Below are 21155 nucleotides of genomic sequence, written 5' to 3' on the forward strand. Positions count from 1 at the left end.
GGCCTCACCCTGAACATACAAGAGTGGTCAGTGAGCACCTCTTTATTTGAAATGAGTGTAGAAGAGACAGGCAGCAACCTTCCTGCACTCTTGAGGGATGGGGACTAGAAGGGCTGGCCCACTCGCACCCCAGCTACCCTGGATGAGCACAGTCACCCCTGTGGACCCCAGTTTTCTCATCTGCAATGTAAGCGTTAGGCTACGTGGTGATAACGTCCCTGTCAGTTCTAACGCTCTACCCATCTGGGATTCTGTGACCTCAAAGTGTGAGAACAGAAGCCAGTTAGCTGCATCTGGTGCCCGGCACAGCATAGGAAATCATCTGTTTGGAAGGCTCGTTCTCGCTGCGGGGGGTGGACATGGAAACGGATTCTCATCCCGAATGTGAGGGGGCAGAGGAGGACCAGACTTACAGCAGGAAGGGAGGTGAAGGCTGCTGGGTCTGTGAATGCACAGACCGACCCTTTAATCCTGGCTTTTAGAACACAGCCCAGTGCCTGTCACCTGTCAGGGCCTGTGCACCTCCTACCACACCACTGGTCACACCCAGAGCATTAAGAACTGTCCCCCTGCCCCCCAGCCTGGGGGCTCCCTCTCACCACCCAGAGCTTGGCTCACACATCACCCCTCAGAGAAGCATTTTCTAACACCCTGTCAAAGTCGTGCACACCTCCTCCACTTAATTCCTCTTATATTACCCGCTTTATATTCTTCAAAGCACTTATCACATCTATAATTATCTTGTTCATTTATTTGTTTACTTGCTTATGGTTAGTCTTTCCCAACAGAATCTAATTTGCCAGAGGACAAGGGACCATGGCTGGTCTGCTCACCCTGTACCAGAGTTCCCAGCACAGTGCTGGACTCGGCAAGTGCTTGCTGGGAGCCCACCTGAATGCAGGAGCAAATGCATGGCCCCTAAGGGGACTCTGCTGGGGGCGGGGGGGGGGGGGGGGCGGCGGGATGAGGAGGTCTGGGGACACACTGGAGGGAAGAATGAGTATGGAATGTTGCAGGGCAGTTTAAAGGGTGGATAAAGTGACATTGCTGTGTGTGGGGGGGGGGGGGAGGGGTGGCCAGAAGGACAGAGAACAAATGAGCATCCAGGATAAAGGTGAGGGAGGAACCACCCCCCCAACAGGCACCATTAGCCCTGAGCAGGGGCTTCAAGGAGGGGAACAGGATAGAGAAAATCAAGTCTCAGAAGAGAGGACATGACGCCTCAGGGAAAGAACACAGGGGAGGAGGCAGTGGGTCTGAATTTCAGCAGCTCTACCAGAAAGCAAATCCTTAACCCCAGGAATCTGAGTCATCCTCTCAGCCCCAAGCTGCTACAGAGCGCGGGCTGGGAGGGTGATGGCCTTGCAACCGGGGTCATGTCCATGAGTATCAGGTTGATCTGCTGGAATCTTCATCCTCTTTCTGCCTCGAGCCCCCTCCCCATCAGGGCTGTCTCCCCAGAGTATGTGCAGCAATTCTTGGGACGGCTGCACATTGTAAACAGCAGAGTCTTTAAAAAAAACAAAAAAACAAAAAACACAAGTCCTTACAGAAGCAACCGACATTGAAGGAAGTCTTGGGCAACAGGGCACAGTGAGTGAGGCCTGAGAAAGAACTGCGCTGCCTTAATTAGGCTTCTTATCCCCTGAGATCTCTTTCTCCAGTTTTCTCCCCAAAGATGCTTCAGGATTTTGGTTCAGGCTTTTCCATTTCTTTCCCACTCAACCCAACCTGCCCTTTGTTTACAAGTCACGGCCTCCAGGAGGCCTTCCTGAAATCATTCCCACTCATCCTACAACCTGTCAACATAATCCTCAGTCCACCTTTACAACTCAGTAATGACAGCTCTGGGTGGATGATGGGTACACCTTTGTGCACCGTCACACTCCCCAACTCGGCAGTGGTGGATTCTGGTGGATGAGGGACAAAGCTTCATCTGCCTTGTCACATTCCCTGAGGGCAAAGACCTGGACTGTCTGGTCCTCCATCTCCCAAACACCTCTCTCCGCCTTAACCCCTCCTAAAGACTTGTGAACTCTTTGACGGGATGGGGATGTCATGGAAATGGAGGAGAGCCAGGCTGAAGAATAAACGAAATGAGAAAGAAGCAGAAGAGAAAGAAAGTAGCAGATGGGCTAAGGCCTGCCCCACCTCCACCACCTCCCAGTGTAGGTTCTCACTTTCCGCAGTGAGAGGGGAGACCTCCTGGAAGCAGCTGGAAAGGGGTGGGGTCTGGTATGAGGGAGGCGGGATCCAGTCGCGGTCAGTCGGCCCACAAAGCCAACCCAGCACATACCAAGGGTCACCTCCACCCATGTAGCTCTCTGGAGGTAGAATGAGCCCAGAACAGGGATCAGAGGGTTCGGGCAGAGTTGTTAGGGATTCTGGCAGGGGAGGGAGAAAGCCTTGAGAAGTGAGACATTTCCCGGCAATGCCCGTCTCCAAATGTCCACCCCTGCACTATATGTCTGGGAGCCACTAGGTGTGGGCTCACGGGGAGCACCGGATAGAGGCTGAGCAGAAACACTGTTAGCAGGAGTCCCTGACATTTGTTTCTAGAAGGCATGTGATGACTAGACCATGAGCTTCCGGAGCACAGGCTGAATGCCATGCCACATACTATGTGGGTGTCCCCCAGCACCATGCCTGGCCCCTGCCAGTGTGCAATGATTACTGACCAAGGAGAAGAATACTGTGCACATTTAGAAGGTCTAAGCAGAGTCTGCCAGAAGACACTTCAGTTTGCCCAAGTGGCGGCAGGCAGTTCAATGGCTGGGTATACAGTAAAACCTTGGTTTGTGAGTATAATTTGTTCACAATTATGCTTGTAATCGAAAACACTTGTGTATCCAAGTGAATTTCCCCAAAAGAAATAATGGAAACTCAGATGACTCACTCCACAACCCAGAAATATTCATATAAAAATGAGTACAATATTGTAATATAATACAAAAAAATCAAGAAAATATAAAGAAAAATAAACAAATTAACCTGCACTTCCCTTTGAAAACTTTCACGGCTGGTGTGAGGGAGGCAAGAGAGAGGAGGGTTCTTGTGTAGAAAGACTTTCACTATCACTGACAGAATCACTGCCACCTGTTGGCTCAATGGAATCTTTCTCTGCATGGGGGCCATTGTATACGCTCGCACGGATGTTGACTACAGTGCAGTGTCGATAAACTCTTGTCATATACTGTATTTAATGTAACTGGCGACGAGGCAGCAGAGGAAAGGGTCTACATCTGCAGGCAGCCTGACCTAGAATGAAGCAAAGCATTCCTAAGCTCACTTTTCTGGAAAAGCAAAGGACTGTCCACAGGTGCTTGGAAGTAACAAAAAATACACTAGTGCCAGTTACGGGCACCTTCCAACGTGCTGAAAAATCACTGATTTCTGCCAAACACCTCGGCCTGAGACTGAGCATCCGAGCATGGGAGAGGATCACCCACAACCTGGGGAGGGGAGGGAGAGGGAGAGAGAGAGAGAGAACATTGGCTCAGTGTTGATCATGTGACATTCCACATCTCGTACTACTTGTATTGCAAGACATCGCTCGTTTATCAAGTTAAAACTTATCAGAAATGTTTGCTTGTCTTGCAGAACAAGATACTCGCAGTCAAGGTTCTACTCTCTATTTATTGAGACCTGCTGAGTGCCAGGCACCGTTCCAGGTTCAGGGAAAGCATGGTGAACATAATAAAGGCTAGGTTCCTGTTCCTATAAAACTACCTTCTATTGGACAGAAACAGCTCGAAACAGATAAGCAGACCATTTCAGATGGTGATAAATACCACAAAGACAGTACATCTGGGTAAAGATGAGGAAAGCAACTTGAGATACAATGGGGAAAGACATCCTCTCTTGAAGTGTTCCATGTGGCTTGAGCCCTGGATGACAAGACGAACACAGCCTCGTCCAGCTCTGGAGGAAGTGGGGCCCGAGCAAGTGCACACACCTGGCGGGGAGATCAGCCCGCGTATCTCAGGGAGCAAACAACGTGAGCCCTGCGTCTAGCACAGCGAAATGGGGGCTGATTTGGGGAGGGTAGGTCCATCTGCACACTTCACCCTCATCGGGTCACACTGTGGGGTCACCACGTGCCTAAACATTGGGATCTCCTGGAAAGCTTTCAAAACTCCTGATGCCTGTCTCCTCCCCCCCATCCACAGAGATTCTGTACAGTTGACCTGCGGTGTCTCCTGGACATGGGGAACCTAAAAGCTGCCCAGATCATTCTCACGTGGACATGAACAGAACTGCAGAGCAGACCTTGCAGGCCGCAGCAGGCACTTGCGCTGTGAACGCCAGCTCTCTGAACACACTCGCGTGCCATTTCCCCACCTCTCCAGGCCCAGATCTGGAAAGGACCCAATGTCTGAAAGGCCCTGAGGTGGGGATGGAACCAAGAAGATGAAGCGATCCGAAGGAAGACAGAAAGAGAATGGACAAGAACACCAAGAGACACAGGGAACTCCAGAACATGTGACAGATTGAAGGGGCGAAAACAAACAGGTGCAGAGAGTCCCAAAGGGTCAGAGATTTGTGGGACAGGGGAAGCAGAGCCTGCCGTAACAAATGATCACAAATGCAAACCGCGCACCCTTACCTCACAGTCCTGCAGTTCAGAAGTCGAAAGTGGGTCCTACTGGGAGAAAATGAAGCCATCAGCAGGACTGGAGGCCTCCTGGAGTCCATTGCCTTCCTTTTCCAGCTCCAAGGGGCCGTCCGCTTCCTCTACATGCAGCCCTTTCCTCAGTGTTCAAAGTCAACAGTGTTAGGCTGAGTGCTTCTCACACGTCTCTCGCTGGTTGTTCTCTCCTGCTTCTGTCCTCTGCCTTTAAGGATGTTGTGGACCTTGAACCCCTGTGGATAATCTAGAGAAATCTCCCTGTTTCGAACCCAAGTGATCAGCAACCCTAAGTCCATCTGCAAACTTAATTCCCCTTTGCCCTGGAAGGTAACAGATTTACAGGTTCCAGGAATTAAGATGTGGACATCTCGGGGGACTGTGACTCCATCTTCCACAGCATGAAAGCCCGTTTTACAAAACAGGTTTGGGTCGTATCTGTAGCTGTAGGTCTTATGAGCACTGAGCTGAGAGCTTTGTTCCAAGATAAATACACATGTGTTTATTTGTGAGGGTTTATCACGGTGTCCAATTTGAGTGTCTCCCCGGTAAGTGTGGAGCAGAGGTGGGGAGAAAGGTGCCTCAAGGGCTGCCCGATCTTTATTATGTTTGTCTTAGAGCTGCTGCTCCCCAAAGACCTACGGCTGCCGCATTGTTCTTATTGACAATGAAACTAATGACAGCGTCTCTTTGCGTGTTTTCTTTGAGTACGTCTCTGTGTCCCTGAGAAACCCTTGGTGTCCACCCCAGTGGTATTCAGTGTGTCTGAGACTGGGTACATCTGTGGCCTCTGCATTATGTGAACGCCTCTGTCCGTGGGGAACTTGGACGTGATGGGTGAGCAGACAGGTCTGTACAACAGTGTGTGCGAGCACACTCGTGGACAGATGTTTACTTCCCCACAAACCCTGCAGGGCAGGCAGACAGACAGGCCTCCCGTGAGAGCAGCAGAGGAACTAGCAGGTGGAGGGCGTGGGAAGAGAGAGGAGGGAAGAGCCAGGAGATGGATGAGAGGGGAGGGAGAGGAAAGATCAGAGGGAAGATTTTGGAAAGCAGAGGGGAGGTTTTGGGGATCTCAAATAAAACAGAGGCAGCGGGGCGTCACAACTAGGGCACAGATCAGGGCTGGCTACGGCCCCACTTCTGCTTATTCCCGGCCTTTGTGACCTTGGCAAGGCCACCTCTCTGGGCCGCTGTTTACCAAGAGACTTGAAATAGATGAACCCTAGGTACACCCCAAAGAAGAGTGAAAAGTGGAAATAAAAACCCACACCGGGAAAAACTGAGAGAAAGAACTACAGACAGGTGGGGAGAGAGTAGTAGTAGGGGAGGCCCAGCCAGACGTAGAACTGACTCCCGGAGACCTGAGCGGGGGCGCCTGCTCCCCACTCCCTTACCCCACAGCTTCAGATGGTTCTTAAGCCCTTAATAGGTAAGGCAGCAAGCAGGGAGGAAAGGAAAGACTCACCAGGAGTGACAGCACACACCAGACCGAGGCCTGGATCCTCGCTCCCGCCTCCAACTCCGGGGAAGTGGGTGTGCCGGCCGCCTGGAGTGACTCACACCCCGGCGATGTGGGCGCACACGCCGAAAGCGAGCCCGGGCGCTCTGCCCACCGGCTGAGCACAGGCCCGGGGCGGAGGTGAGATTGGGGCGCCGGAGGGGTGACAAGGAGGCGACCCCCGCCCCCACGGTGCGGACTTGCCCCCAGAGCGCCCCCTCCCGAGCACCTGCTCGCCCCTAGGACCTGGGCGCACGCGTCCCCCGCCCTCCTCCCCCAGACCCGAGCTGGGAAGCTGGAGAACCAGGTGAGCTGTTGCGCAAGGCCCGGTGTTTACCTGCCGCGGGGGCCTCCTCCTCCCTATAAAGCCTGGCGCGGCGGGGAGGGCGGCGGAGGCCGCCACTGCTCGGAGAGGGGCCACAGCGCGCCCGAAGGTTCATGCGCCGGGCGGGGACAGGGCCCCGCGCTCGGCTCGCAGCAGGCGCGGCCCGCGGGCGGGGGGTCGCGCTTCCCATGGAGGCGCCCGAGCTGGGCCCGGGGCTGGTGCAGCGTCTGGAGCAGCTGGCGACGTGCCCGCTGTGCGGGGGCCCCTTCGAGGACCCGGTGCTGCTGGCGTGCGAGCACAGCTTCTGCCGCGCGTGCCTGGCCCGCCGCTGGGGCGCCCCTCCGGCCGCCGGCGACCCGGCGCCCGCCCCCGCCTGCCCCAGCTGCGGCCAGCCGTGCCCCCGCCGCAGCCTGAGGTCTAACGTGCGGCTGGCGGTGGAGGTGCGCATCAGCCGGGGACTGCGCGACAAGCTGGCCGAGGCGGGCGCCCGCGCGGGGAGGCGCAGGGGGGGCCGCATCCCCACCATGGGCTGCCTGGACCCGCGCGGAGAGGTGAGGCGGGGCCGGGGGCGCGCCCTGGGGCTGTGGGGGCCGAGGAACGGGGCGGGGTGACAGCAGTACGTGGGGAAGCAAGAGGGGAGCGGGTCTCAGGCACGCAGAGGAAAGGAGACTGAACGCGGAGCGCGGGAAGTGCGGAGGGGGCGGGGTCTGATAGGAGGGGGACTGTGAGGTCTGGGGGGACAGCGGGGGTGGGAAACAGCCTGAGGGAGGGCGCGAGGGGGACGGCGGGGTCTTGGGAGGGGGACGGCGGGGTCTCGGGGGAGGGGGACGGCGGGGTCTGGGGGGAGACGGCGGGGGTGGGAAACAGTCTGGGGAGGGCGCGAGGGGGACGGCGGGGTCTTGGGAGGGGGACGGGGGGTGTCGGAACCAACCTGGGGGAGGACGCGGGAGGGAGGGGGAAGGCGGGGTCTGGTGGGGGGGGGGGGGGCGGGACGCGAGAAGCCGGAGCAGAGAGGAGGGCGGCCAGGGGCCATCAGTGGAGGTAGGGCAGCGTTCGCCGTGCTGTTGGTGAGCGTCCTGCTCCGCTCCTCCCAGAGCCCCTGGCCCGGAGAGGCGACGGCGGAGGCGGGGCCCGTGAGCCTGCAGCCCGGCCTCCGGCCGGGCCCCTCCCCTAACCCTAACCTTCCCTGCCCCTACTCCCTGCCCGACCCCCAGGCGTCCGGGACTCCTGACTGGCTTCTCCCCAGCAGCCTAGCCGGTCTCAGGTCTTGCTTCCACACTTTGAAGTCTACATAGACCTAATTAGTCCAGGTGTAATTGGCGTGATTAGGCAAATTGCCCCTCCCTTCGCCACCACACTGGGCAGCTCCAGTCATCCCCACTGGACAGTGAGGGAGGAGGGGAGTTCCCGGTGTTTGGAGGGCATCCAGCGCGGTGTCCCGAGCTGCTGGGCCTCCTGGGACACATTGGAGTCCAGCTGCCGCCTAGGCCAGGGTAGAGACACAAAGCCAAGGGCCCAATAAACGCCACTGGGCTTTTATGGCAACAGGGGAAGCAGCTTTATTACAAGGCTTTTATACACCAACTCTTGGCCCCAGGGCTCGGGGGTTTGGTCAGAGTGATGAAGGAGAGGGACACCCTCAGGAAGGTAGATTAGGAGACACAGAATGAGGCCGGGGACTCTGAAGGGTGAAGGGGGCAAGTCCCAGGTGTGGATGAAGCTGGGGAAGGGGAGGAGGGCGGTGGGTGGTGATGGAGAGGAAGGAGGGCCATGAAAGGACAAGGGAAGACTGAGGAAAGGGGGAGCCCAGGGGTGAAGGGGTCACTGTGAGAGGTGCCGGGGCTCACCAACCGAGTCCCAGCTACCTGAGGGAGGGGCGGATAGGGAGGGCTGCCCAAGGACGAGCCCAGAGCTCACATCCATGTTCTCTTCTGCCCATCCCAGGACACGAGGAAGACATGGAGGAGGTGAGTTCCGCTTTACTGCTCCTTCCTTTCTACCACCAGCTGCCACATCCGTCACCTTTTCCATGGGCTCACCTCTCTGTCCTCACTCACACACAGCTTTTCCGGGCCCCAGAGATGTCAGTGAGGTTGGGGTGGGGGCGTCAGAGGGCAGAGGGTGTCTACGGACTTCCTGACCCTTCTCCCTCATCTGTCCAGACTTGACGCCCCAACACCCAAATCATCTAACTCAGACGACGACGTCCCCGAAGATTATCCAGTGGTCAAAAACATGCTGCACAGACTGACGGGTAAGCGGGGAGGGAGGGATGCACTGAGTGACAGTCTTCCCTCTCAGACAAGATCGAGTCTCTTCTGGGGTCTGTGGGACTTCCCTGAGGCAGCACTAAGCAGCACACGCTGAGGGGCTGGACCACAGAAACCCACCGTGTCAGCTCTGGGAGTCGAGGCTGGTGTTGGTGGGATGGGCTCCTTCCACGGCCCTGCCTCTCTCCCAGCCTTCCCCCTCAGATGTCCTCTCTGTTGTCTTCTCATTGTTTTCCTTCTGTGCTCATCCATCTCTGGGTCCAAACTTGCTCTTTTTGTAAAGACACCAGTCACATCCAGTCACATTGGGCCAGGGCCTGCCCTAATGACCTCGTTTTAACTTAATTACCTCTGTAAAGACTCTGTTCCCAACTAAGTTCACATTCTGAGGTCCTGAGAGTCTACAACATTTCTTTTCGGGAGGAACATAATTCGACCCTCAACGTCAATCCTCAGTTCTTCATATTCCAGCAATTCCCCCCTCTTATCTGTCGCGACCCTGGAAAGTCAGCTGCTTCCACCACTCTTGCTCTGTTTCTGCCCCTGGGGCTCTGGACCTTCTCTGCAGCCCCCCCCCGGGGGGTGGGGGGGCTCCTGGCTTGCTACCAAAGCTGCCAGCCAAAGAGGAACCTGTCTGGCTCAGTTGATAGAGCATGCAACTCTTTTTTTTTGTTTTGTTTTCAGTTTTGGGGGGGGAGGGGTAGAGGGGAAGAGAGAGAGAATAAACCTCAAGCAGGCTCCACATTCAGTGCAGAGCCTGACGGATTCAGGGCTTGATCCCACGACCCTGGGATCATGACCTAAGCTGAAATCAAGAGTCAGCCACTCAACTGACTGAGCCATCAACCAGGCGCCCCCCCCCCCTCTTTTTTTTGAGCATGCAACTCTTGATCTTCCGGTTGTGAGCTCTAGCCCCACATAGGGTGTAGACATTACCTACAAAAGAACTCTTTAAAAAAAAAAAAAAAAAAGCCTGCCAGGAAAGGTGTCCCACCCTCCTGTTACCTACCATCCCCCACAACCCAGGATACTTCTAGCACCCCAATCCAGAAACCTTTCCTCAAAAGCAAACCATACACACAGGGCCGGGATTGTTTCTCTCTCCTCCTCTGCCCCAGGCCACTCCCACTTTTGCCTGGGGTCCCAGCACCCCCTGCCAGTCCTCCTCCTCAGGGCCACCTTCCTTCCGCATCCTGCTGACCCAGTTCCCACGCCCCGCCACCACCACAGTAGATGCGGTATCGGTCCTCACTCCTCCCTGGAAGTTGGATCAGCCCCACTCTTCTCCCAGCCCCCAACCCAAGCAGCCTCTCCATGATCTCCGCCCTGTGCCGCCTTCGCCAGGCCGGCCAGGGCTTCTCCAGGACGGTTCTACGGAAGCGGCCCGTCCCTGCGGCGCTTGTCTCCTCCCGCTCTGGCCCCACAGCTGCCTCTGGAGCAGTTGGGAGGCCTCTTTGGTGCCCTCTGCTGCGCAGAACCTGACCCGGCCCCCCTCTTCCCCTCCGCAGCCGACCTGACCCTGGACCCGGGCACCGCACACCGCCAGCTGCTCATCTCAGCGGACCGCCGCAGCGTCCAGCTGGCCCCGCCGGGGACGCCCGCGCCCCCCGACGGCCCCGCGCGCTTCGACCAGCTCCCGGCGGTGCTGGGCGCTCAGGGCTTCGGGGCTGGCCGGCACTGCTGGGAGGTGGAGACCGCGGCCGCCGCCGGGGACCAGGAGGACGGGGACCAGGACAGCGGCGAAGCCCGCTACGCCGTGGGCGCGGCCGGCGAGTCGGTGCGGCGCAAGGGCCGCGTGGGGCTGTGCCCGGCGGGGGCCGTGTGGGCCGTGGAGGGCCGCGCCGGCCGCCTGTGGGCGCTCACGGAGCCCGAGCCCACCCCGGTGGGCGGCGCGGGACCCCCGCCGCGGCGCATCCGCGTGGACGTGGACTGGGAGCGCGGCCGAGTGGCCTTCTACGACGGGCGCTCGCTCGATCTGCTCTTCGCCTTTCAGGCGCCCGGGCCGCTGGGGCAGCGCGTCTTCCCGCTGCTCTGCACGCGTGACGCCCGCGCCCCGCTGCGCATCGTGCCGGCAGAGGGCTGAGCCCCCTCCCCCTGCCCGTGCCGGGGGGCCGCCGCGTCCACACAGACCCCCACCCAGCCACACTGTCTCTTCTCCCAAGCAGGAAGATCTTGGCTGGCCTCCGGATTCCTGCCCCTCCCTCTGGGACGCTTGCCACCTGCCTCTCCACGGCTGCCTGCTACCCTGGACCTGAGCTGGGGAACAGGCCCTGCCCCCCAATACTGGGCAACGGTGGTGTCCATTACGCAGAGGCCCCGCTAGCCAAGCGTTCCCCTCCCACCCCTGCCTCTGCTGGTCTCAGAGGGCCCAGTGCCTTCTCCTCGGGCCAGGGTTCCGACTTCCCTGCCCAATCTGGGGTTTATTCACCAGACTCTGGCCTGGGTCTCAGGGTCCTCCATGGAGCTCTATGCCGTGCTGGGGAGGGGGCAGGCCAGCTCTACTCCATGGTGACTGCTTCCTTTGCTCACAGCCTTGTCCCGTTAGGAACCTTCCTAACTCCCCCCTGCACACACAGTAAGCCAAGGCTGCTACCTCCCTTTCCTCTCCTCAGCAGGGGGTGTTGGCCCAAACACCCCAAAACCATCCCTGTACACAGCATCTCATCTCTCCCCATATGTATAAATGGGCCCATATTTAACACTTTTTGAGATGTTGGGTTATTTATTTTGTGCATCTGTGGCAATAAATGAGATCTCAGTGGTGGTATGATTTGACTCATCTCTGCAACTGTGCATGGCAAGAGGCCTAGGAAATGATCTCAAGATCCCAGTAAGGAGTGGGGAGGGCTGGGAGCTGGGTATCTGGGCTGGCAGAAACATTAAAGCCTAGGAAGGAAGGGGTAAGAGTGTAGTGTAGGGGACGTATCCCCATCTCTTTGCTCCCTCCCTTTCGCTTCCTCTCCCAGGGACCCAGGTCCCTGGGACAAAGCTGGATGTCTCTGAAGCCACAAGATGCAGGAGAAGGCTGGCTCTAAGTGGCCAATCCCCAAGCCAGCTTTGTCAGATCCTGTATCACGTGAGAAGGGTGAGGAGAGGCCATCACTATGTCCTTTTCCATTAAAGGTGATAAAGCAAAGACCTCTCTCTCTCCCAGCCCCTCTGGAGGGCATGAGGGGGTAGGGTTGGGAGCCCACACATCCCACAGGCTTATATAAATACATTACTGGAAGAGCTCCAAGCCAGGATTAACAAGCATAGCTAGGGCAAGATTGCCCGGAATCTAACTGGGACCCTGGCAGTGAAAGCTGGGACTGCTGAAAACCCAATTTAAGTGTTTGGGACTCAAATAGAGAATGCAAGGGGCCAAGAGACCTGGATCCCAGGACAGGCAGTTTGGCAGTGAGAACAAAGGGAAGAGACTGGAACCAAGACGCCTGGATCCCAGGAGAGCAGAGGATGAGGACCGAAAGGAGAAATGAGGGCTGGGAGAACCCAGAAGCCTGGGTTCTGGAATAGCAGCAAGTCAGAATTTCAGGATCTCTGTTCACCCTCCTCTCCTCCTCCCTCCGTCAGGCAGAGGAGAGGGCAGGAGGGGGCTGGAGAAGGGGTCAAACCATGGGTTTAGTCCCCAAGTAGCCACATGAATACATTCAGGGCCAGACAGACACAGGAATGGTGGGGCAGAGAGGAATTTAGTGCTGCATTGGCCCTGGAGGAGGCTGGGAGGGGTCAGGAGGCTGGGGAGGGGTGCTGGGGCTCGGTCCTGGGGTTGCACGACGCCGTCCCTTGCGGTGGCCCCGTACACAGTGTGTATGACCACAGCCCTCTTCTTCTTCCTCATCGCTCTCAGTGGAGCTCTCGCCAAAGGCCCGAGGTTTCTCATAAATACAGCAGCCTGGATTTGGAGGGAGGAGCCCAGTAAAAAAGGGACAAAAGTTAAGATACAGTCAGTCCCTCACCCACCAGATCTCAGTAACAACTGCTTCCACCATGCCAAGACCCAGCTTCCCCAGGCCCACCCCCCGGGGACTCAGGCCCCCAAACCCTCCTCGTGTTGGCGAGGGTCTAAAGCCCCGCTTCTGCCCGCTGATGCCTCCTGATTTCAGGCCCTGGTCTGTCCCAGGACAAGCCCTCCCTCCCTTTTCCTCCAGTCTTAGCCTCATGTCCCTGATGCCTGGAATCACCGAGGCAGTGACAGGCCGCTGGGCAGGTGTGAACAGGTGTGAGAAGTAGACAGTGACAGGCTGTGGGCAGGTGTGAGAAGGTGGCAGATGGGCCTGTGGGTAGGTGTGAGCAGGTGTGAGCAGGTGGCAGACAGGCCTGGGGGCAGATATGAGCCGGTATGAGAAGGTGGCAGCAACAGGCCTGTGGGCAGGTGTGAGCAGGTGGCAGACAGGCCTGGGGGCAGGTGTGAGCAGGTGGCAGTGACAGGCCCCTGGGCAGGTGTGAGCAGGTGTGAGCAGGTGGCAGACAGGTCTGTGGGCAGATATGAGCCGGTATGAGAAGGTGGCAGCAACAGGCCTGGGGGCAGGTGTGAGCAGGTGGCAGACAGGTCTGTGGGCAGATGTGAGCCGGTATGAGAAGGTGGCAGCAACAGGCCTGTGGGTAGGTGTGAGCAGGTGGCAGACAGACCTGTGGGCAGGTGTGAGGAGGTGTGAGCAGGTGGCAGATAGACCTGTGGGCAGGTGTGAGCAGGTGTGAGCAGGTGGCAGTGACAGGCCCCTGGGCAGGTGTGAGCAGGTGGCAGACAGGCCTGGGGGCAGGTGTGAGCAGGTGGCAGTGACAGGCCCCTGGGCAGGTGTGAGCAGGTGGCAGACAGGCCTGTGGGCAGATGTGAGCCGGTATGAGAAGGTGGCAGCAACAGGCCTGGGGGCAGGTGTGAGCAGGTGTGAGCAGGTGGCAGACAGGCCCCTGGGCAGGTGTGAGCAGGTGGCAGACAGGTCTGTGGGCAGATGTGAGCCGGTATGAGAAGGTGGCAGCAACAGGCCTGGGGGCAGGTGTGAGCAGGTGGCAGACAGGCCTGTGGGCATGTGTGAGCAGGTGGCAGATAGACCTGTGGGCAGGTGTGAGCAGGTGTGAGCAGGTGGCAGACAGGCCCCTGGGCAGGTGTGAGCAGGTGGCAGACAGGCCTGGGGGCAGGTGTGAGCAGGTGGCAGACAGGCCTGGGGCAAGTGTGAGCAGGTGGCAGATAGACCTGTGGGCAGGTGTGAGCAGGTGGCAGATAGACCTGTGGGCAGGTGTGAGCAGGTGTGAGCAGGTGGCAGACAGGCCCCTGGGCAGGTGTGAGCAGGTGGCAGACAGGTCTGTGGGCAGATGTGAGCCGGTATGAGAAGGTGGCAGCAACAGGCCTGGGGGCAGGTGTGAGCAGGTGGCAGACAGGCCTGTGGGCATGTGTGAGCAGGTGTGAGCAGGTGGCAGATAGACCTGTGGGCAGGTGTGAGCAGGTGTGAGCAGGTGGCAGACAGGCCCCTGGGCAGGTGTGAGCAGGTGGCAGACAGGCCTGGGGGCAGGTGTGAGCAGGTGGCAGACAGGCCTGGGGCAAGTGTGAGCAGGTGGCAGATAGACCTGTGGGCAGGTGTGAGCAGGTGGCAGATAGACCTGTGGGCAGGTGTGAGCAGGTGTGAGCAGGTGGCAGACAGGCCCCTGGGCAGGTGTGAGCAGGTGGCAGACAGGTCTGTGGGCAGATGTGAGCCGGTATGAGAAGGTGGCAGCAACAGGCCTGGGGGCAGGTGTGAGCAGGTGGCAGACAGGCCTGTGGGCATGTGTGAGCAGGTGTGAGCAGGTGGCAGATAGACCTGTGGGCAGGTGTGAGCAGGTGTGAGCAGGTGGCAGACAGGCCCCTGGGCAGGTGTGAGCAGGTGGCAGACAGGCCTGGGGGCAGGTGTGAGCAGGTGGCAGACAGGCCTGGGGCAAGTGTGAGCAGGTGGCAGATAGACCTGTGGGCAGGTGTGAGCAGGTGTGAGCAGGTGGCAGATAGACCTGTGGGCAGGTGTGAGCAGGTGTGAGCAGGTGGCAGACAGGCCCCTGGGCAGGTGTGAGCAGGTGGCAGACAGGTCTGTGGGCAGATGTGAGCCGGTATGAGAAGGTGGCAGCAACAGGCCTGGGGGCAGGTGTGAGCAGGTGGCAGACAGGTCTGTGGGCAGATGTGAGCCGGTATGAGAAGGTGGCAGCAACAGGCCTGGGGGCAGGTGTGAGCAGGTGGCAGTGACAGGCCCCTGGGCAGGTGTGAGCAGGTGTGAGCAGGTGGCAGACAGGTCTGTGGGCAGATGTGAGCCAGTATGAGAAGGTGGCAGCAACAGGCCTGGGGGCAGGTGTGAGCAGGTGGCAGATAGACCTGTGGGCAGGTGTGAGCAGGTGTGAGCAGGTGGCAGACAGGCCTGGGGGCAGGTGTGGGCAGGTGTGAGCAGATGGAAGAGGGAAACACTCACACTTTGATGAGCGGCGTCCCATGTGCTCGTTGTCCACAGTGTCACTCGTCCATTCTACCTTCTTCTCTGGCTTCCGCTTCCGTAGTTTGATGGTCAGGCTCCGGTTCTCCTGGAAGGTTAAGAAGGACGGACAGACACAGCTAGCTCCCTCCTCCTGACCTGCCCAGCTCCCTCCCGGGGGCCCGGTTCAGTCAGTGCCCCAGACAGACCAACAGAGGAGCTGAGTGCAGGGAAAGGGCAACTGGAGCAGGTCTCTGACCTCAAGGAGACCCTTGGGGGGTTGTGACAACTGCTAGGACATGGGGAAGACACAGTTCCTAACCTAGGGAAGGTCCCAGCAAGTCTTCAAAGGAAAACATAATCCTTGCTGTTTCTCCATCTTCCTCCCCAAATCCTCCTCGGTGGTATTAGTACCTGAGCACGATCTCCTCAGTCCCCAGTACCTAACCCTTGACTCCCATAGAGAAAGAACCACGTCCTGATCTCTCCCATCCTCAAGCCCGGCGCTCCCCTCTTCTTACCTACCTACCCCCTCGCACCCACGCGTCCCCCCATAACCCGGGGGTAACGACTACACCCTCTCTTTCTGAAAGCAACTCAACCCGTTCTTGCAGGCAGGCTACTTGTGTCTCTATTTGTCAACAGTCCTCCCATCTCGCCCTTCTCCTTCCCGCGACCCCTGCACCTCCCTTCACGCCCACCCCTTGCACAAACACGTGCTGGCAGCTGTGCTGGCGGCCAGCCTGCCTGCAGCCAAGCCTTCGCATGGAGCCCTTCGTTCCCCCCACACCCCCCAACCCGACACCCCGAGCTCCGGTCCCTGGGTCTCCAGCCCCGCCCGCGCGCAGCAGCTCCTGCGCCCCGACTCTAACTCTCTGTCACGTGTCGCCTGAGTAGCCTCCGGCAGCATCTCTGCCGCTGCCCAAAGCCCCAGTACTGGCGACTGTCCCCGGCCCAGGTATCCGACCCCACTCGGCCCACATCCCTATCCCCTCCCTCCCGGTATCACCGCCCCCCCCTCCCGCCTTTCTCACGGGCTCGGTTGTCACGGTAACCGTTGTCTCAGTGACGGTCTCACTCAGCCCGGCCCCTGCCTCGGCCATGGCTAAGGCTGAGGACAGGGAGGAGGGGAGGAAGGGGGACGACACGCCCTTCCTTTTCTCTGTGTCTCAGGGTTCTAAGCGGGCCGGGCCGGACTCAGGGTGGCAGCCAGGATCCTCCACCTTCTTTTTTCCCCCTCCTCCTGGGCCTCCGTTTCCCCACCCCTGGGGAGAACCTGTCCAACCCCACTTCCGGCCCGCTGCTTCCGGGTGTGACGCACTCCGTAGTTCCCCTTCTCCCTTCCACGGCGCTGCACGCGTCTAAGCGCAGGCGTCGCCGGATTAGTTCCGCCGTAACGTGACAGTGCGCAGGCGCCGCCAGCAGGAACCACTGACTTGGCGGAAGAGGCGTCACTGCGGGTGTGGCGCGTGGGCGGCGGGGCGCAAGCGCAGCGAGGGGCGGTCCGGAAGGGCAGAGCCCGTGTGGCGCCGCAGCGCGGGTGTGGGGTTGCGGGATAGGGGTGCGGCCCCCGGTGCAGTGGGGTTGGGGGTACGGGATGGGGGTGCAGGTGCAGGCGAGAACATCTGTCCTGGCGGCAGTAACCACCCCGCCTGAGCCGGTCTTCCGTTTCCTTGCCTCTGGAAATGGAGAATTGGGCCCCAGGAGCAGGCAGAAGCACTCGATCACGAATGGGTTGTGGGGTGGGGGGCACCTGAGTGGCTCAGTCCTGGAGCACCAGACCCTTGATTACCAGTTGGGTCATGATCCCAGGATCGTGGGATGGAGTCCTTCGTGGGGCTCCGCACTCACAGTGCAGACCTTGTGTGAACTTCTCTCTCGATATAAATAAACCTTAAAAAATAAAGTAAATAAAAGAATGGGTTCTGGCGGTCGCCCTGTGTGTGCAGGTGTTGGGGCAAGGTCCTTAATGGGGCCTTCAACTGGGATTGTTGCTGGCTCTGTGTTCGGCCTTACAGCTCCCAGCCTGATGGGGAAGCCCTGATGGGGAAGCTGTAGGACTAACATCTTAGACACTGAAAGATACTAATCTCTTCTGTGAAACTGAATTTACTTACTTCTTGCCAGCACGCTCTCTGGGGTGGAGGGGAGTACGATCAAGCACAGAAATGGTCGTAAGTTTGTGTGATGATAGAAACAGGTGCATGTTTCTAAGGAAGCAAAGAGGGGTAAAAGGAACTGGAAGGCGGCAAATGGCTTTTTGTTTGGTAGAGAGCTGTTTACAAATTCAGTGTGTGCGCTGAAGAGAACGCAGTTTTGCGTTGCTTGGGATGTAAGAGGAGTTATCAGGTGAGGCTTGGCAGGTAGGTGCGCTTATGCAGGAGGTCCTGTATGTTGCTCAGAAACTTGGACCTTACCCAGTTGGTGTTATGGGCCAGGGGAGGCTTAAAATGGGGTAGATAAAACAGATTTGTTTCAGATTTCAGAAGTGGGGTGGGAAAGTTCAGATGCACAGTAAAGTCTGCCCTGCACATCCCTCCAACTTGCTATGGGGGTCAAACAAGACAGGGTAGGGGCACCTGGGTGGCTCAGTCGGCTAAGTGTCTGACTTCGGCTCAGGTCATGATCTCATGGTTGGTGAGTTTGAGCCTCAAATTGGGCTCTGTGCTGATAGCTCGGAGCCTGGAGCCTGCTTCTGATTCTGTGTCTCCCCCTCTCTGCCCCTCCCCTAGTCACACTGTTTCTCTCTCAAAAATAAACTTTAAAAAAAAAATTAAAAACAACAAGACAGGGTAAGTTTGAGAGCCCTAAACATATAAAGGCCACACAATTACAAGGTAATCATGGTTACTATCACCCTTTGATCATCCTTTAAGCCAAGGAATGCAAAAATACAGATTTCCAGAGTAAATCTGAATATGTTGTGTTTGGACTACAAGTTTTTGGTTCAAACTGATAAAAATCAAGATACAACTCAGCATGTATAGTAAAGCCCATTAAAAAAGACAGTATCTCTGTGCAGTGGGATTCACAAAAAAAATACTCTTTTTTGCCTCTCTATGTATGATTACGATGAATATGTATTACATTTATCTCAAGGGCAATAACAAAACAATTTTCAAAGTGTCCATTGGTACCAAGTACATACTGGTGTCCCTTGGTAACAGATGTTTTGTTGTCCAAATTCACATGTCAAGAGATTTGGTTAAGTTACCTGTTGAATATCCCACTCTCCCAACTCCTACATTTGTTTCCCTAAAGTCAGGAACCAAATACATTTAGTGATGGAAGACTTATAATTACTTTTTTATATTAGTCCCATTCTTGGCTCTTTTTTTTTCTTTCTTGTTCTAATTTATATTATTTTTTGTAGCTCATATACTCACTGAAAGAACAAATATATCTCTGTAAGTTCATTTAAATTCCTGTCAGAACAAGACATACTATAAATAACATACAGATGTCTGGCTTATATAAAAAAATATAACTTTAATAAGGAAAAATAGAGTAAGTGTACTCGGGGGACAATGACACATAATAATGTCCTATGGGAGCAAACCATTGCACCTAGGATGGACAAGGGATCTAAGAACCCAACATCCGTCACCTTCCAAGGAAGAGAAGAGGGAGGGATCGCTGAGTCGCCCAGAAAAAAAAATCAAGAGTCTTCTTTCTCCTGAAACCTATGGAGAAAGAAAGGAGTCATTATATTTGAGCAAAAGAAGAGGCTCCAGCATAAGACAAGACATTCAATTAAAAGATCAAAGGAGGAGGGACACCTGGGTGGCTCAGTCGGTTGAGCATCAGGCTCAGTTGACAGCGTGGAGCCTGCTTGGGACTCTGTCTCCCTCCCTCTCTGCCCCTCCTCTGCTCACACTCTCTCTTTCAAAAATAAACAACTAAAAAAAAAAAAGTTAACAAATGGGGCGCCTGGCTAGCTGATTCCAGGTGCATGTCACTCTTGATCTCAGGGTTCTGAGTTTGAGCCCCATATTGGGTGTAGAGCTCACTTAAAAATAAAATCTTAGGAGCACTTCCTAAGGTTGGGTGGTTCAATCGGTGGAGCATCTCTTCTTTTAAGTTTATTTGTTTAGTTTGAGAGAGAGCAAGGCGGGGGAGGGGCAGACAGAGAGAATCATAAGCAGGCTCTGCACACAGATCCCAACATGGGGCTGGAAGTCTGGAACCCTGAGATCACGACCTAAGCCGAAATCAAAAGCGGGACGTATTAACTGGAGCATCTGACTCTTGATTTTGGCTGAGGGCATGATCTCAGGGTCATGGGATCAAGCCCTGTATTGGGCTCTGCGCTGAGCATGGAGCCTGCTTGAGATTCCCTCTGTCCCTCTGCCCCCCTCTCTCCCACTTGCGCTCTAAAATAAAATTTTAAAAATAAATAAAGTATGATTTAGAAATTAGGAATTATTAATTATGACAGAAGATATTTGAAAAATAATGAAGTAGAACTCAAAAAAAAAATTTAAGTAACAATAATTGGAATAAACTGAAGACAGAGTTAGTGAACTGTAGGAGGGTGTAAGAATTAACCCAGAGGCAGCATGATGAGAAAAGGGATGGGAAAAAATGAAACACAGAAGGGGGCTTAATAAACTGATTAGAGCTCTAGAATGTGAAAGTTGAGAACATGGGGTAAAAGCGATATTTAGTGAGATAATGGCTAATAATTTTCCAAGGATGACGGAGGAAAATAATCCTGTTTTAGAAAGTCCAGCACAGGATCAAGAAAAGAAAGCACATCCTGATATACTCTGGTGAAACTACAGAACACCAAAGACGAAGGACTGAAGGCACACGCGATTAATGCTCAGAAAAGGAAAACTAACTCGAGTGTAGAGGAAATTCCAACAAAACATGCGAGCAATACTCGCCTTCCAGTTTTCCTTTTGCTTTTACATATCTCAAAAGGGTTAGTTCACTGGCTATAAAAAGGCTAAGAGAAATGTAATTTTCAAAAATAAAACCCCACAAATCCCCCTATTACCTGAACTGTACAGAAATAAGGGATGGGAACAGAGAAACTAACGGTTTATCCCGCACAGGGAGCAGATCAGCGCATCAATGTGGTTAGCGAACAGAGAAGGGGCAGAAGGCAGCAGGACACGCACCTGCAGCTGGTGCAGGTGTAGAAGACGGTCTGCCCTTCGTCAGCTGAGCGCATCTGCCGGGTGTGGTAGGCCATTCCCTCGTGGCCGCATCGCGAGCAGCGCCGGTCCACCTGGCGGGTCAGCACGGGCGTGTCAGGGGGTCCTGGGGGGCCCACCCGGAACCAGAGCCCACGGTCCTCACACCACACGCTGCTGCTGCAGACACCCCGCTTCCCTCTCCGGGATCTGGGTCCCGATCTCTGCGCTCACGCCTGCATTTCCTCCCCGCGCTCCTCGTGGGGCCAGTCCGCGACGTCGGTTACTTACCACGGGCCCCTGGAACTCAGGCCCCTCGTCCGCCGCCACGGGCACCGCCGTCCCCACCTTGTGGAACACAAACGTGGTCCTGACCACCTTCTGCTCGAAGTCTGCGCGCAGTGAGAACGGGTTGTGGACATGGGCGGGGAGGGGGCGCTGACCCCACTCCCCGCGCCCGCAGGCTCCGGCCGCCGCGCGCCAGCCCCTCACCTCGCACGTCGACGGAAAAGCCACAGCGGATACAGGTGACCGTGTCCTCAACCCCGGGCAGGGGCAGGATGGAGCCGCAGTCCGGACAGAAGTCCAGGTCCGACTGGAAGTGGGAGCGGGAGCGCCCAGAGTCCATGAGCCACACGAGGTAGGGGTCTGTGCGCGCGCTAGCGGCCGGTCTCCCCGCCGGTCTCCCTGTCGGTCCCTGGACGTGGGGGGGCCTCGCCGGTGCCCTCCACCGAGCCCTCCTCCTCTCCGCCCGACCGCGACTGCGCAAAGCGCGTCGCGCAACGCGAGGCGAGCGCCATTGGTTGTGACGTCATAAGTGAGCGCGACCGCGACCGGCCTGTCCGCGACCCAGCTGCAGGCGC

At 56.7% G+C, this 21155-nt stretch overlaps 3 protein-coding genes and 1 long non-coding RNA gene across 4 annotated transcripts; 1 reads left to right on the forward strand and 3 right to left on the reverse strand.

Moving 5' to 3' along the window:
• Window positions 1-731: 731 nt before the first annotated feature.
• On the reverse strand, window positions 732-6486 carry LOC109260845 (uncharacterized). Its single transcript, XR_008423001.1, has 2 exons — window positions 4607-6486; window positions 732-1510 (listed from the first exon to the last, which is right to left on the reverse strand). It is a non-coding gene; the product is annotated as an uncharacterized LOC109260845 (long non-coding RNA).
• A 7-nt stretch (window positions 6487-6493) lies between these two features.
• RNF39 (ring finger protein 39) lies at window positions 6494-11490 on the forward strand. The gene is made up of 4 exons (XM_019439299.2): window positions 6494-7004; window positions 8398-8420; window positions 8616-8707; window positions 10232-11490. Exons 1-4 carry the CDS (start codon window positions 6567-6569, stop codon window positions 10804-10806), a joined length of 1128 nt encoding a protein of 375 aa, XP_019294844.2. The 5' UTR covers window positions 6494-6566; the 3' UTR covers window positions 10807-11490.
• PPP1R11 (protein phosphatase 1 regulatory inhibitor subunit 11) lies at window positions 11418-16421 on the reverse strand. The gene is made up of 3 exons (XM_019439312.2): window positions 16186-16421; window positions 15152-15260; window positions 11418-12618 (listed from the first exon to the last, which is right to left on the reverse strand). Exons 1-3 carry the CDS (start codon window positions 16252-16254, stop codon window positions 12416-12418), a joined length of 381 nt encoding a protein of 126 aa, XP_019294857.1. The 5' UTR covers window positions 16255-16421; the 3' UTR covers window positions 11418-12415.
• A 2199-nt stretch (window positions 16422-18620) lies between these two features.
• POLR1H (RNA polymerase I subunit H) lies at window positions 18621-21071 on the reverse strand. Its single transcript, XM_019439313.2, has 4 exons — window positions 20785-21071; window positions 20584-20684; window positions 20278-20387; window positions 18621-18834 (listed from the first exon to the last, which is right to left on the reverse strand). Exons 1-4 carry the CDS (start codon window positions 20918-20920, stop codon window positions 18810-18812), a joined length of 372 nt encoding a protein of 123 aa, XP_019294858.1. The 5' UTR covers window positions 20921-21071; the 3' UTR covers window positions 18621-18809.
• Between the last annotated feature and the right edge of the window lie 84 nt (window positions 21072-21155).

Source organism: Panthera pardus, unplaced genomic scaffold, assembly GCF_024362965.1.
Source record: "Panthera pardus isolate Hobbes unplaced genomic scaffold, ASM2436296v1 HiC_scaffold_17, whole genome shotgun sequence".
NCBI lineage: Eukaryota > Metazoa > Chordata > Mammalia > Carnivora > Felidae > Panthera > Panthera pardus.

What these genes read in the sequence shown, in the direction of transcription:
- PPP1R11 (XM_019439312.2), bottom strand. Translation starts at nt 16,254, where the DNA reads ATGGCCGAGGCAGGGGCCGGGCTGAGTGAGACCGTCACTGAGACAACG. An exon ending in TTACCGTGACAACCGAGCCC is followed by an intron (nt 15,261 to 16,185) that starts GTGAGAAAGGCG and finishes TTAACCTTCCAG; the next exon opens with GAGAACCGGAGCCTGACCAT. An exon ending in GGGACGCCGCTCATCAAAGT is followed by an intron (nt 12,619 to 15,151) that starts GTGAGTGTTTCC and finishes CTCCAAATCCAG; the next exon opens with GCTGCTGTATTTATGAGAAA.
- RNF39 (XM_019439299.2), top strand. Translation starts at nt 6,567, where the DNA reads ATGCGCCGGGCGGGGACAGGGCCCCGCGCTCGGCTCGCAGCAGGCGCG. An exon ending in ACGAGGAAGACATGGAGGAG is followed by an intron (nt 8,421 to 8,615) that starts GTGAGTTCCGCT and finishes TCATCTGTCCAG; the next exon opens with ACTTGACGCCCCAACACCCA. An exon ending in CATGCTGCACAGACTGACGG is followed by an intron (nt 8,708 to 10,231) that starts GTAAGCGGGGAG and finishes TCCCCTCCGCAG; the next exon opens with CCGACCTGACCCTGGACCCG.
- POLR1H (XM_019439313.2), bottom strand. Translation starts at nt 20,920, where the DNA reads ATGGACTCTGGGCGCTCCCGCTCCCACTTCCAGTCGGACCTGGACTTC. An exon ending in CTGAGTTCCAGGGGCCCGTG is followed by an intron (nt 20,388 to 20,583) that starts GTAAGTAACCGA and finishes CTGACCCGCCAG; the next exon opens with GTGGACCGGCGCTGCTCGCG. An exon ending in TACACCTGCACCAGCTGCAG is followed by an intron (nt 18,835 to 20,277) that starts GTGCGTGTCCTG and finishes CTTTCTCCATAG; the next exon opens with GTTTCAGGAGAAAGAAGACT.